The sequence below is a fragment of the Pinus tabuliformis genome, chromosome 3_2, assembly GCF_031772625.1.
Source record: "Pinus tabuliformis cultivar Carrire ecotype Pingquan chromosome 3_2, CPIR1, whole genome shotgun sequence".
Taxonomy (NCBI): Eukaryota; Viridiplantae; Streptophyta; class Pinopsida; order Pinales; family Pinaceae; genus Pinus; species Pinus tabuliformis.
The window spans coordinates 1,036,783,660-1,036,795,298 of record NC_142302.1 but is presented as its reverse complement, the minus strand read 5'-3'; the positions used below and the strand labels follow the sequence as shown (position 1 = coordinate 1,036,795,298).

Sequence of the window (11,639 nt, the reverse complement as noted above, 5' to 3'; positions counted from 1 at the left end):
TATTCATTGTTTGAATGTTTTCCTTTTTGTATATTGCAAAGCTTCTTAATTACATTCCTTGTTCATGTATATTTTTTGTTTTTTTAGATTGTACACTTGATTGTATTATAAATGTGTGAAACTTTTTCCTCCATGCAGGATAACAGTGTATGTCCTCTTGGGAACAAAATACCTTAGTGAAATGAATTAGTGCACCAAGGGCATTGGCAAGAAGCATTGGACCAACTGCTGGAAACAAATAATTTTCAAGAATTCACTGAATGTGTATGCCCTACCCCTTGTGAAGGTTTGTGTGTACTAGGAATAATTGAAAATATAGTATCTATTAAAAGTATTCAATGTGCCATCATTGATAAAACTTTCGAAGAAGGTTATATGGTTCCACATCCACCCGAGAAGAGGACAAGGTATGTGTCTTTCCTTTATAATTCTTAATGTCATTCTTATGATGCTTATCATTTTGAAAATAATCTGTCTGTTTTCTATGATGTGGTGAAGTAGATCCTGATATGGATGGGTCATTAGATGTAGGAAGAAACTTGTTATAGTGGGCAATGGGCAAGCTAGTTTGGTTGTTGCTAATCAACTTAATAAAGCTCATGGGCACTCTGTCATTGTTTATGAACGTGCTAATCAACTTGGAGGTTTGACGGTGTATGGAGTTCCTAATATGAAAAACAAACTTGATGTTATCCAACGACATGTTGATCTGATGGTAGAGGAAGGTGTTAATTTTGTTATGAATGCAAATGTTGGAGTTGACTCTCTTTTCTCTGTGGAGAAGATTCACACTCAAAATAGTGTTTTTATTTTGGCATGTGGTGCAACAAAACCAAGGTACACTTTCTATATTTGATTTCAATTCACATTTTTCCCATAGGAGTCGAGGCCCTTGCTGTACAGTGTCAAATTATTTTATATATATAAATTCCAGGGATCTCCCTATGCCTGGTCGTGAATTAACGAGAATACATTTTTCTATGGAGTTTCTTCATTCAAATACTAAGATTTTGTGGGACAATGGATTTTGAGATGAAAAGTTTATTTCTACAAAAGGGAAAAGGCTTGTTGTCATTAGAGGAGGAGACATTGGAATTGATTGTATAGCAAAAACCATAAGACATGGATGTAGCAATGTTGTGAATTTGGAGCTCCTTCCACAACCCCCAATTCTCGTGCTCCTCAGAATCTTTGGCCTTAGGTTTGTCTTTATTCATTTTCATCTAAATAAAAATTAGTTATCTATTATTTTCTAACATGTTGTATCCTAGAATAATTCCATGATTATCTGTCTTTGTTCTCTTTTTGTTATCTGTCTTTGTTGTAGCCACTAGGAATTTATTCCCAAGTTTGGTAAAGATCCCATGTCATGTGAAGTGTTGACAAAAAGGTTTATAGATAATGAAAATGGAAATGATAAAGGACTTGAATTGATTTAGGTTAAATGGGAAAAAAATGAGTGGAAAGCTTTAGTAGAAAGAGAAGGAGGGCAGAAAGGTACTTATAGAAGCAAAACTTGTTTTCTTAGCAATAGGATTTCTTGGACTAGAACATGTAAGCTATGTTTTTTTAAGCATCAAAGTTGCTGCTAAGGTCATATAAAAATTTGATTTTTTTAATGATAAGCACAATGTAACGATTCAGGTCCAATCTGAATCTAGTTGACAACATTCATTGTTGGACTATGTTTTTTTCTTTGGAAAATTGAGTAATTCAGTGATATTGCAACTTTCCAAATCCATAACCTTCAATACACATATTTTTAACATTTATATTATGTGTCTAAAATATACTCGACGTACACACCATATTTTCTAGAATTTCTCCATTTACCTCCTCACTCTAATTTCAGTTTTTTATTTGGTTTGACAAATTATCGCAAAGAAGCTTGATATGGAAAGGGATAACAAGTCAAATTTCAAAGCCAACTTTGGTGATTTTGTAACGAGTGTCGATGATGATTTTTTTACTGGTGACTGTAGACATGGATACTCATTAGTTGTTTGGGCCATTGCTAAAGCAAGACCAACAGCTGCCTAGATAAATAAATTTGTGATTAAGGAAGACCAGTTGATCAAAACTTGTGAAGATAGTGGAGGACAAGGATAAACGCCCAATGTTCACTTTCAAAACATAAGTGCCCCCTGAGAAACTTGTTATAGAAAGTCATAATCCCAGGAAAAATGGAAATAACGTGCTGAACATGGCACTCACATGCCTTCTTATTGAAGTTGTGAAAGGAATCAAAGGTTGATTTATTTGCTTTGAGTGTCTCACATTGCTATTCATTAATACTAACAAGGAGGAAATTTTGGAAGCATTAAATACCTAGTTCAAGGCATTTGAGATGGAAAAATGGTTTATACGAGACATTTCAGTCCCAATGGACATTTCATCATTTGCATTTATATTCTATTTTTTGCCTTTGTACACTAGCTATGACGTTGATTTTTGAAATCCATAACTATTTCCTTGGAGGAGTGCAAATGTGGTTTCCTAGTCCTTTTTCTTGATATGGCACCTTAATTTTCTCTTGGGATTCTACATGGTGATAGATGTTTGGTGGTGCAGAAGGAGAAATTAATCTTTGAGTGTATGAAGGTCGTTGACAGGAAAAATTTATAAAAAAATATTTAAACAATGGACAACTTCTCTGTTTGAATGACAGGTCCAAGAAGGGCTCAAGATGTGGACATCACTCCTGGTCCTACAACCATTGCAGAAGTTTGGTTTTTTTTTTTTGATAGGTTCTTTTCTAGTATACTATTTGATTTGTTTTTTAACAACTTTCTTGGAAAAAAACATAGGGATGAGGAGGCACATATTGCAATATTGTTGTCTTTGGGTTCCTGGATTGAAAACTCAGCAAATGCATTTGTATAAGATGTTGCTTCTTTCTTTGCTATGGGACTTAAAGAGAAGGAAAATTTGCAAAGAGCACACCTTCGTAGTCTGAAATTAGCACACCAGAACTCAAATATTTTGATATGGGTAAATATTGTTGTCTAGCTCTAATGGTTCAAAAGTTTAAAGTTATACATGATCTTATGTTAGCTTTAAATATTTTGTTTTAAATGAAATGTTCCCATCTTGAAATTTATTTTGAAGATGGTATTAATTGGATTAATTGCATCGTATTTTTCAACCAGATGATACCTTTGGTGGAGCCATTGATACAACTTGGTAAAATAGACGCTTCTAAGCTTGCATAAAGACTAGAGGGAATGTATGCTCTACTTCTTGTAGCAAATATTTCAGATGTGGATACGAAATCTAGTTAGTGACATATTGCTCATACAAGGCCTTTCCTTTCTATCCATAAAATGGAGAGATAGATAGTAACCCTTTTTCATAGGATCGATGGATGTAAATTAACTATACAAATGATTACAAATAACAAAAAGATGTCACTATCTTGATTTTCTTCTTATGTCAATGTGACAATGGTTTTTTGTACTAAGGAGATGTATATGGTTTGTCACTACCATGCAAAGTCACAAGTAGACTCTAATGTCTCAAGGGTTACATTCATTGTTGAATTTACTTAGAAGTTGGTGCCTATGGTTGGAAGTGATCCTAACATACCCTTTTTTAAGAGTCTACTACATCATATCTCCATTACCTTCCTTTGTATAAATTATGTTTATCCCTTATGAAATCATATGATTTTCATCTTATCAGTATGTGTGTATCTTATAGATGTAAAATATATGAGGCATTCTCAATTCTCCAACCCTATATTGATTTTTTCTATTTTCACCTTTGATGCAAACAAGCATTGATCCCATGTGATCATTAACTTTCTCCTCCATGATAGTTTTGTTATAGGATTTATGATGCATTCATGCATGCTTATGTACGTTTGATTGCATACGAGAGAGAGAGAGAGAGAGAGAGAGAGAGAGAGAGAGAGACAGATGTGAACCTTGGTATTTGTTGCATTCAGGAGCTGCACAACTACTGAGCTTCCATGTCTACGTTGGGAGTGGAGGAGAGAGGTAACTCCTAGAGTGGTATTATGAGAAAGGTGTGCATCTCAATCCTTTTCTATTATTTTTGTGCCATATCAGTTTCAAGGTTATGCTTACCTTATGAAAATGGAAAGGATTGGATGTTTTAAGTTTGTAGTAGTTTGGGGTCCTCCTATAATCAATTATATTTGCAAATGTATTTAATGTATTTGTACATTTTAAGTCATCATTGTAGTTGGTCTAATTAATAGATTATTGACTACATAGTTTGCCTATGGATTTTGACATTATAGGTATAGAGATGATTCATAGCATTGAGGTGGTGAAAATTGAAATTTCCACTAAAACGTACAACTTTCAAATACACTACTTTGATCATTGCAACACGTTCCACTTTAAAATCTATTTGTATTTATCTATATTTTTCAATATATTAATAAAAAGAAATTGTTATACAACTTTTAAAATTATATTTTTATCAAAATTATCTATGTAGAAGCAATTGATTTTCAAGTTACTTATCTTTTTATTTAATTAATTAAGTTGCTTACTTCATATTTATTCTTCGAAGATAACTTTTTTTCTATATAATACTACCTAAGAACCCACGAGGGATTTGAACCGGTGACCTTTCGCAAGGAGTGCCTTAACAATACACCCATTCACCATCAATCCAAAGCCTTGTGGGCTATTCTTCTAAGATATTATATTAATTGTTTTTATCTTTTTATTAAACCTATTGTAACAAGATCCAAATGGTGGAAATGTGCAAAAAAAAATGTTATGACATTGCCACCACGTTGCTTTGGTTTATTATATGTTGTCTTTTTCTTTCCATTTGTTTTCACAATTTATCAATAGTTTGAACTTTTTAGCATGTAACTTAGTTGGCATGATTGTGCCTAAGCTTTTCCTGAAGTTTGAATACTAAGTTCTTAAGGTGTTCTTTTTTATGGTGATGTTTTAATTGTTTTGTTTATACAGGTCATCTAGCCACATAATGACCATTATTTCCCAACTGAAGAAAACTTGTTTGAGTTTCTTGCTTTTCTGGGGAAAAATGACATTGATATAGCTGATGTTGAGGTATATGTTACATAATTTTTTTATAGTCTACTTTAGTTTATATTCTAGTGTTCATCATCTTTCATGTCTTATACTATGCATTGTATCTTCTTTCATTTTCAAAAGAAGAACTCAATATTGATGGTAAGAAGCAGGAAGTCAAGAAAGAGGAGAGCAATAACACTGGAGCTACAAATGAAAAAAGAGAAAGAGAAGAGAACTAGTCTAGTGATACCCTTGAAGCTAATATCTTTAATGAGACACACACATACAAACTGATGGTCAAGTCTTTAGATTTGGTGAATTCACCTGCAATGCCTTGGAAACATAATGATAATGTTTTGAAGTGATGAAACAATATTTCATGTGTAAATTGTAGTCCAACCAATTTTAAGTTGGAAATTGATATTGTAATACTTGAAATTTCATATAATATAAATTGTGGTTGAAATTATTTATTGTTGTACTTGATATTAATTAGCATTGTAATTAACATATGTAACTTTGTGTTTTCATATCATATGAACATGCATATTATATGACATTTTTTAAATTTAATAGCAAAATTATACTAATTAATTTATTTTGATTAATAATGAACACATAAAATAAAACTAAAACTACTAAATTAGTAGTTTATATTGATTTTTTTTTTTCTGTGTAAAGACTAAGCTATTGTATTAAAAAGAAGAAAAAGTATTTACAAAGAGGACATAGCCTCTGAGGATGCATAAGGCCACCCTCTGTCAGAAGAACAAAGCAGGTGCGCGTGGCCACCTGAATTACAAAGATAGAGACCATAGAAGTGAGCATAGGCGAAACAGTTGCAGGTGGCCCCCTGACTTACAAAAGAGATCCCTTCAGCAGAACAGCAGTAAGCAGATTTGACGAACCATTGATTCATTGCTTGCATCTTGTGGCTTGCTGCTGGTAGCATTGTAACGTAGGAGAGTAAAGAGACCATTGTTTCCAGAGTTCTGGAGACACCACGAACTCTGAAAGGTCCCCTACCCAATAACAAAAAACTGGGCGCCGCGGATAGAGATGAAACCCCACCAAAACTCCAAAACATGACCATTAAACAGCAGAAGAAACAGGAATTAAGCCTTCGGAGGCTCACCTTGTGCATTGTTGTCGACTTCTGGCGGGAGAGGAAGCCAGTCAGACATGGCAGCGTCTTCTATAACTTCCAGGCGAATTTCCGGTGGATGAACCGGCTGCGGATGCGTGTCCAGACCAACAACAGGCTCCACAGGATTGATGTCGTCTGGAGGAGGATCTTCAACATTACCAACCTCCGCAATCGCCCGGGCATTACGAGTTTGAACATGCTCCCCATCGTCCTCCTCCTGGCTGGCAGAGTCCTCCTCTTCCTCCGTAGCAATTACAGTTATCAGGAATGAGACAAGTGATTGATTTCGCCTGCACCTGAAGGTGAAGCGGGAGGTGTGAACTTGGCTTTCAGAAGGATCCGACTCCTCTGAGGGAGAAGAAGGAGGCGCGACTATGGCGAGCGGCGGAATTGCTCTGGCTTGAGCCTCCTGCCGTCTTCTTATCCCCCACACACCCCCTCTTCTCGGGACTCCTCTTTGTCGCGGTGCCATGAGCAGGGGAGATCTCGAGCTCTTTACACTGAAAGGCAAAGTGCCAGTACGCAAAGCCGTGACTCTTCCACACAGAACAACCTTAAGAGAAGCCGAGACAGAATTATGGAACCTCACGATCCCCTTCACAGCCGAGAGCAAAGAGAGCGCACTCTGGACGGAGGTGAAACCTCTGCAACTCCTCACAAAGCCAGAGATCGGCCCCTCTCCACCCTTATCATCAAACATCATAACAAAATTCCACGCATACCAAACCTGGAGCCAATGCTCCATTAAATAGACCTCTGCTTGGAACAATCTGGATCCAGACAGAACAATTCCCATCGAATCAGGGTACAGGGCGCTTAAAGTCGCCTTGCTTGAGCCCATCTCCCACCTGCAATGCCGTCTCCTCAGCATTTAAAGGTTTTAATGCTTCGCAGAGCCACCGACTGATGCCATCCTGGCGAGCCACCGTATGACGCCAGCTACCCAACGCAACAAGCTCAAGCGATCCTCAAGCTGCCACCCGCATCCGGGTGTGAATCGTCTTGTGGTTGCATGTCTCTGTCTAATATTGCTTGGAAGGTGGGGAGATGATCCGCCGAAACTGTATTATGTAGAGGGCCTGCAGAGAACTCTTTCTCATTGTCCACCCCTAAATTAGCTAGGAAATCAGCTGGCTTGTTCCCTTCCCTTTTTATATGCTTGAAGGAAACAGCTCTGTTCTCCTGCAACCAGTGTTGAACTTGTTCCAATCTGGATGCCAGTCTCCAGCTGCTGCTGACCTTGTGTATTTGGGAACCCTGTTGGAGCTTTAAGGCCATGTTTATAAGAATTTGGGAATCCCCTTCCACAATTAGAGGTAGATAATTGCCCTCCTGCGCCAGAGTAAGTCCTTTCCATAAACCTTCCAGTTCCGCCGCATTGTTGGTATTCCAACCTATTGTGCCAAAGAAGGTAATGTGAGATTTACCCTGATGATCTCTAATAATGCCTCCATAACCAGTCTGACCCGGATTGCCTTTCGAAGCGCCATCGAAATTCAGTTGGAACACGTTTATGGGTGGTGGCATCCACTTTACATTGTGGGTTTGGTGCTTGGCTGGGTTAGCCTTGACCGAAATCTGAGCTTGTATCTGTATCTGCCAATTGTTCCAGATGGCTAGCTCCTGAGGTTGCTTTGGGAAGTCGTCTTGGGACCAGCCTTTTGTGGAAAGAGTTTCACTGATATTGTTATGAATTCCCTTCCATACCTGCTCCAGAGTCATTGATTGACCTTTGAAAATCCTCCGGTTTCGTTCCTTCCAGATATTCCACATCAAGAATCCCGGTATTATTTGCCATAGGATATTTAGGATCTTACATTGGTATGGCGCTTGAGGCCATTGGCGTATTGTGTCTTTGATATCCCCCCGTACTCGGCCTTCCTTTTGACAACGAAATACCACCTTTTCCCATATCTTTCTGCTCATCTGGCACGTCTGCATTAGGTGGAGAGCTGATTCTTCTTCCTGATTGCAATTGAGGCAGATGGAAGGTCCCAAGAAACCCCGTTTTCTGAGGTTGTCCCAGGTGAGGATTCTATTGTATGAGAGAAGCCACAGAAAGGTGGATACCTTCGGCCAAATTGGGGGTTTCCATATTTTGCCCCATATCTGATCTTTGTCTATTCTGTCCCTTATGATGATCCTGTAGGCTTCCTTTGTAGTGAAGGTACCCCTCTCCTCATAACCCCATCTCAATGTGTCCATTCCTGCTTGCTTTAATATCCTGCGTTTTTTTAGCTCTGAGGAGAGAGAGAGTTGGTTTTGATTTGAGCTACGTGGTAAAATGATGCTTGTTTCCTTCCAATCTCTCTGATCTTGGTTAGTCTGTGCTTTCCAGAAATTGCTTATTTTCTCCTGCGGATTTATCTCCCATTCTGAAATAGTTTGCATACTATCTTTGAGATTTGGTAGCTGCTGCCATGAATCTTCCCAGAACCTGGCAGTAAGACCATCTTTCACCTCCCAGAAGCTATGTTTTTGGATGAGATCTCTATGTTGAATGGTCGAGTTCCATATGAGCGAGCCTTTGCTGATTTCCGACATTCTGATCCTTTCTTCTAGGGGTAAGTTCCTTGTATATTTTGTTGTCCAGAGGATTGCCCAGGGGGTGTTAGAGTTTGAAAGCCACCTCCACCATATTTTCGCTCCCATTGTCTTGTTACTTTGTTCTGGGTCTCTGAGTCCTATTCCTCCTGCCAATCTAGGAAGACATGCCTTCTCCCATCTAATGAGAGCCCATTTTCTATTTGGTCCTGAGCTGCCCCATAAGAAGTTCTGCTGCAGTTGTTTGATGGCCTTAAGAACCCATTTTGGCGCAGCTAAGATGGAGAATAAATAGAGTGGCATGGATTGCAAAACAGCCTTGATCAGCACAATCCTGCTGGCCATATTAAGCGATCTGTAAGTCCAAAGGAGCAATCTGGCTTCTAATTTTTCGAGCAGGTTTGACCACGAAGAATGCTTGAGGGCTGAAGCGATAAGAGGAGCTCCTAGATAAGAGGAGGGAAGGGAAGCCTTAGAGAAGCCAAGAATACGCGTTATGGCTCTTTGGGTGTAAGGAGGGGTATTAAAGAAAAAGACTTGGGATTTGGCATTATTGATGAGGGCTCCAGATGCTTTTGAAAAAGAGTCAAGGATGGATTTAAAGGAGCGTGCTTCTTGAACAGATGGGTGGCCGAAAAGCATGTTATCATCAACAAATTGTTGATGAGAAACTGCTGGGAGATGGTGAACAGCAATCCCTTTGAGCTTATGCGCAAGAATGGCAGCTTTTATACTTCGCCCCAGACCTTCAGCGAGGATAACAAACAGAAAGGGTGACAAGGGATCTCCCTGCCTAATGCCCCGGGAAGGACGAAAGGTGGGAGAAGGAATCCCGTTAATGAGGATGGAAAAGAAAGATGAGGAAATGAGACTACTAACCCATCTGACCCATGGGGGGGCGAAGCCAAAAGCAAGGAGAGTTTTTTGCAAATAATCCCAGCTGATACTGTCGAATGCTTTGGATAGATCGATTTTGAGTAGCATCCCTGGCTTCTTCAATTGCTTGAGTGAATGCATTATTTCATGGGTTAGGATGATCCCATCTGTAATCTGTCGCCCTTCTACATACCCGGATTGTTCGGGAGAGATGATAAGGGGCAGCAAGGGCTTCAATCTTAGGGCAATAACCTTAGAGACAATTTTGTATATGATATTACATAAGGCAATGGGCCGATACTTATCTGGAGAATTGGATTCCGAAGATTTGGGAATTAATGCTAGAAATGTTGCGTTCATGGCTGGATACATCCATCTGAGAGTCCTTGATTCCTCCACGACCTGCCAGACTTCCCATTTAATTAATTCCCAGAAATGCTGAAAGAAGTTTGACGTGAACCCGTCTGGGCCAGGCGCTTTTCCTGCCTTGAGTTGATTCACCGCTGTTTCTACCTCTTGAAGACTGATTGGTTTGAGAAGAAGAGTATTATGGTCTTCTGTAATTATTCTGGGGATGTGCCTGGTGATGTTATCAATAGCTTCAGATCTGTTGATGTTTGGTTCTTGATTCATTTGTTTGAAGTAGTTGACGAACTCCTTTTCTATTCCTTCATGATTTTCAACCTTGATTCCTTGCTCATTGTTAACATAGGAGATTTGGTTGATCATTCGTCTTTGGACTGTTGTTTTGTGAAAGAATTTTGTATTCTTTTCACCTTCCTTCAGCCACCTAATCCTCGATTTCTGCCTCCACAAGGTCTCTTCCTGCAGGTCTCTTTCCAGGATTTGCTTTTCTATGACTTGTTCCTGTTGTGTCAAATCCTCAGATCGGCCATTAGAAATTATTCTTTGTTGAATGTCCTTCATTTTTTGATTGAGGATTTCCTTTGATTTGAAAATATTGCCAAATGTGAATTTATTCCAACGTTTTATTTCCTCTTTGAGATACTTCAGCTTCTTTTGGAACAGGGCCATTCTTGTCCCCTCCGATGCATTAAAATTTGTCCAGGTTGTCCTTATAAATTCATGGAAGTCCGGATGCGATAACCAGAAAGATTCAAATCTGAATGGCCGCCTTATGCTTTTGCCTGGTCTGTTCCAGTGTAAGGCAATAGGCCAGTGGTCCGATCCTGAATATGGTAGGATTGAGGCTATGAATTCTCCCCCCAAATGCACTGCATTGTCAGAAATTAGGAAGCGATCCAGTCTCGAGGCCACTTGCGTCGGTTCCATTCTCTTGTTACTCCAGGTGTAAAGGCCATTTTCTGTTGGAAGGTCTATCATCCAGTTGTCTTGAATGAATTCTTTTAGTAATGTACCGTCTCTGTTGCTTCTGCATCGTCCTCCTCTCTTTTCCTCCAGGGTTGCTATCATGTTGTAGTCTCCGCCTGAGATCCATAGCGGATGCGTCCGGTTTGCATTAAGCTGTGTTAATGCATCCAAAATATCAGCTTTCTGCTGGATTTCTTGTGGAAAATATACATTTGTTATGTGCCCATCAATATTTGTGCCAATTAGATGAAACTTGGCTTGGATGAAATTTCTGTTTGCATGTATATTATCCAACTGTATCAGTCTTGCATCCCAGAGTATTGCCAGGCCACCTGAGGCTCCCTGAGCTTCCACCGCTATGACCTGCCCTGCCGGCCAGGCCTTGGCTGCTACTTTTTCTAAAACTACCTGATTACATTTAGTCTCTTGCAGGAAAAGAATTGCTGGTTTTTCTTCCATTATCATGTTTTTTAGGAGTCTACCTTTCTTCTGGCCACTAAGCCCTCTAATGTTCCATGATATCAATTTCATTAGGAAGGTTTGGGTTTGATGTTAAAATACCTGGTTAGTTGGGCATATCTGCCTGATTCCACCAGGACTTCTCCGACCTTGATGGTTCTCTCCAGAGTAGACTTCCTTCCTCGCTTTTTGCTGTCTTTTGAAATAAACTTCCCATCCCATTGACTGCCTGTTTGAACCCCTGGCGAGTATTTCTTCTG

General features: G+C 39.1%; 1 protein-coding gene across 1 annotated transcript; it reads right to left on the bottom strand.

Moving 5' to 3' along the window:
- Positions 1–7,125: 7,125 nt before the first annotated feature.
- On the bottom strand, positions 7,126–11,379 carry LOC149184138 (uncharacterized). The gene has a single exon (XM_089415239.1). The coding sequence runs from the start codon at positions 11,377–11,379 to the stop codon at positions 7,126–7,128; it is 4,254 nt and encodes a 1,417-aa protein (XP_089271365.1).
- Positions 11,380–11,639: the final 260 nt, after the last annotated feature.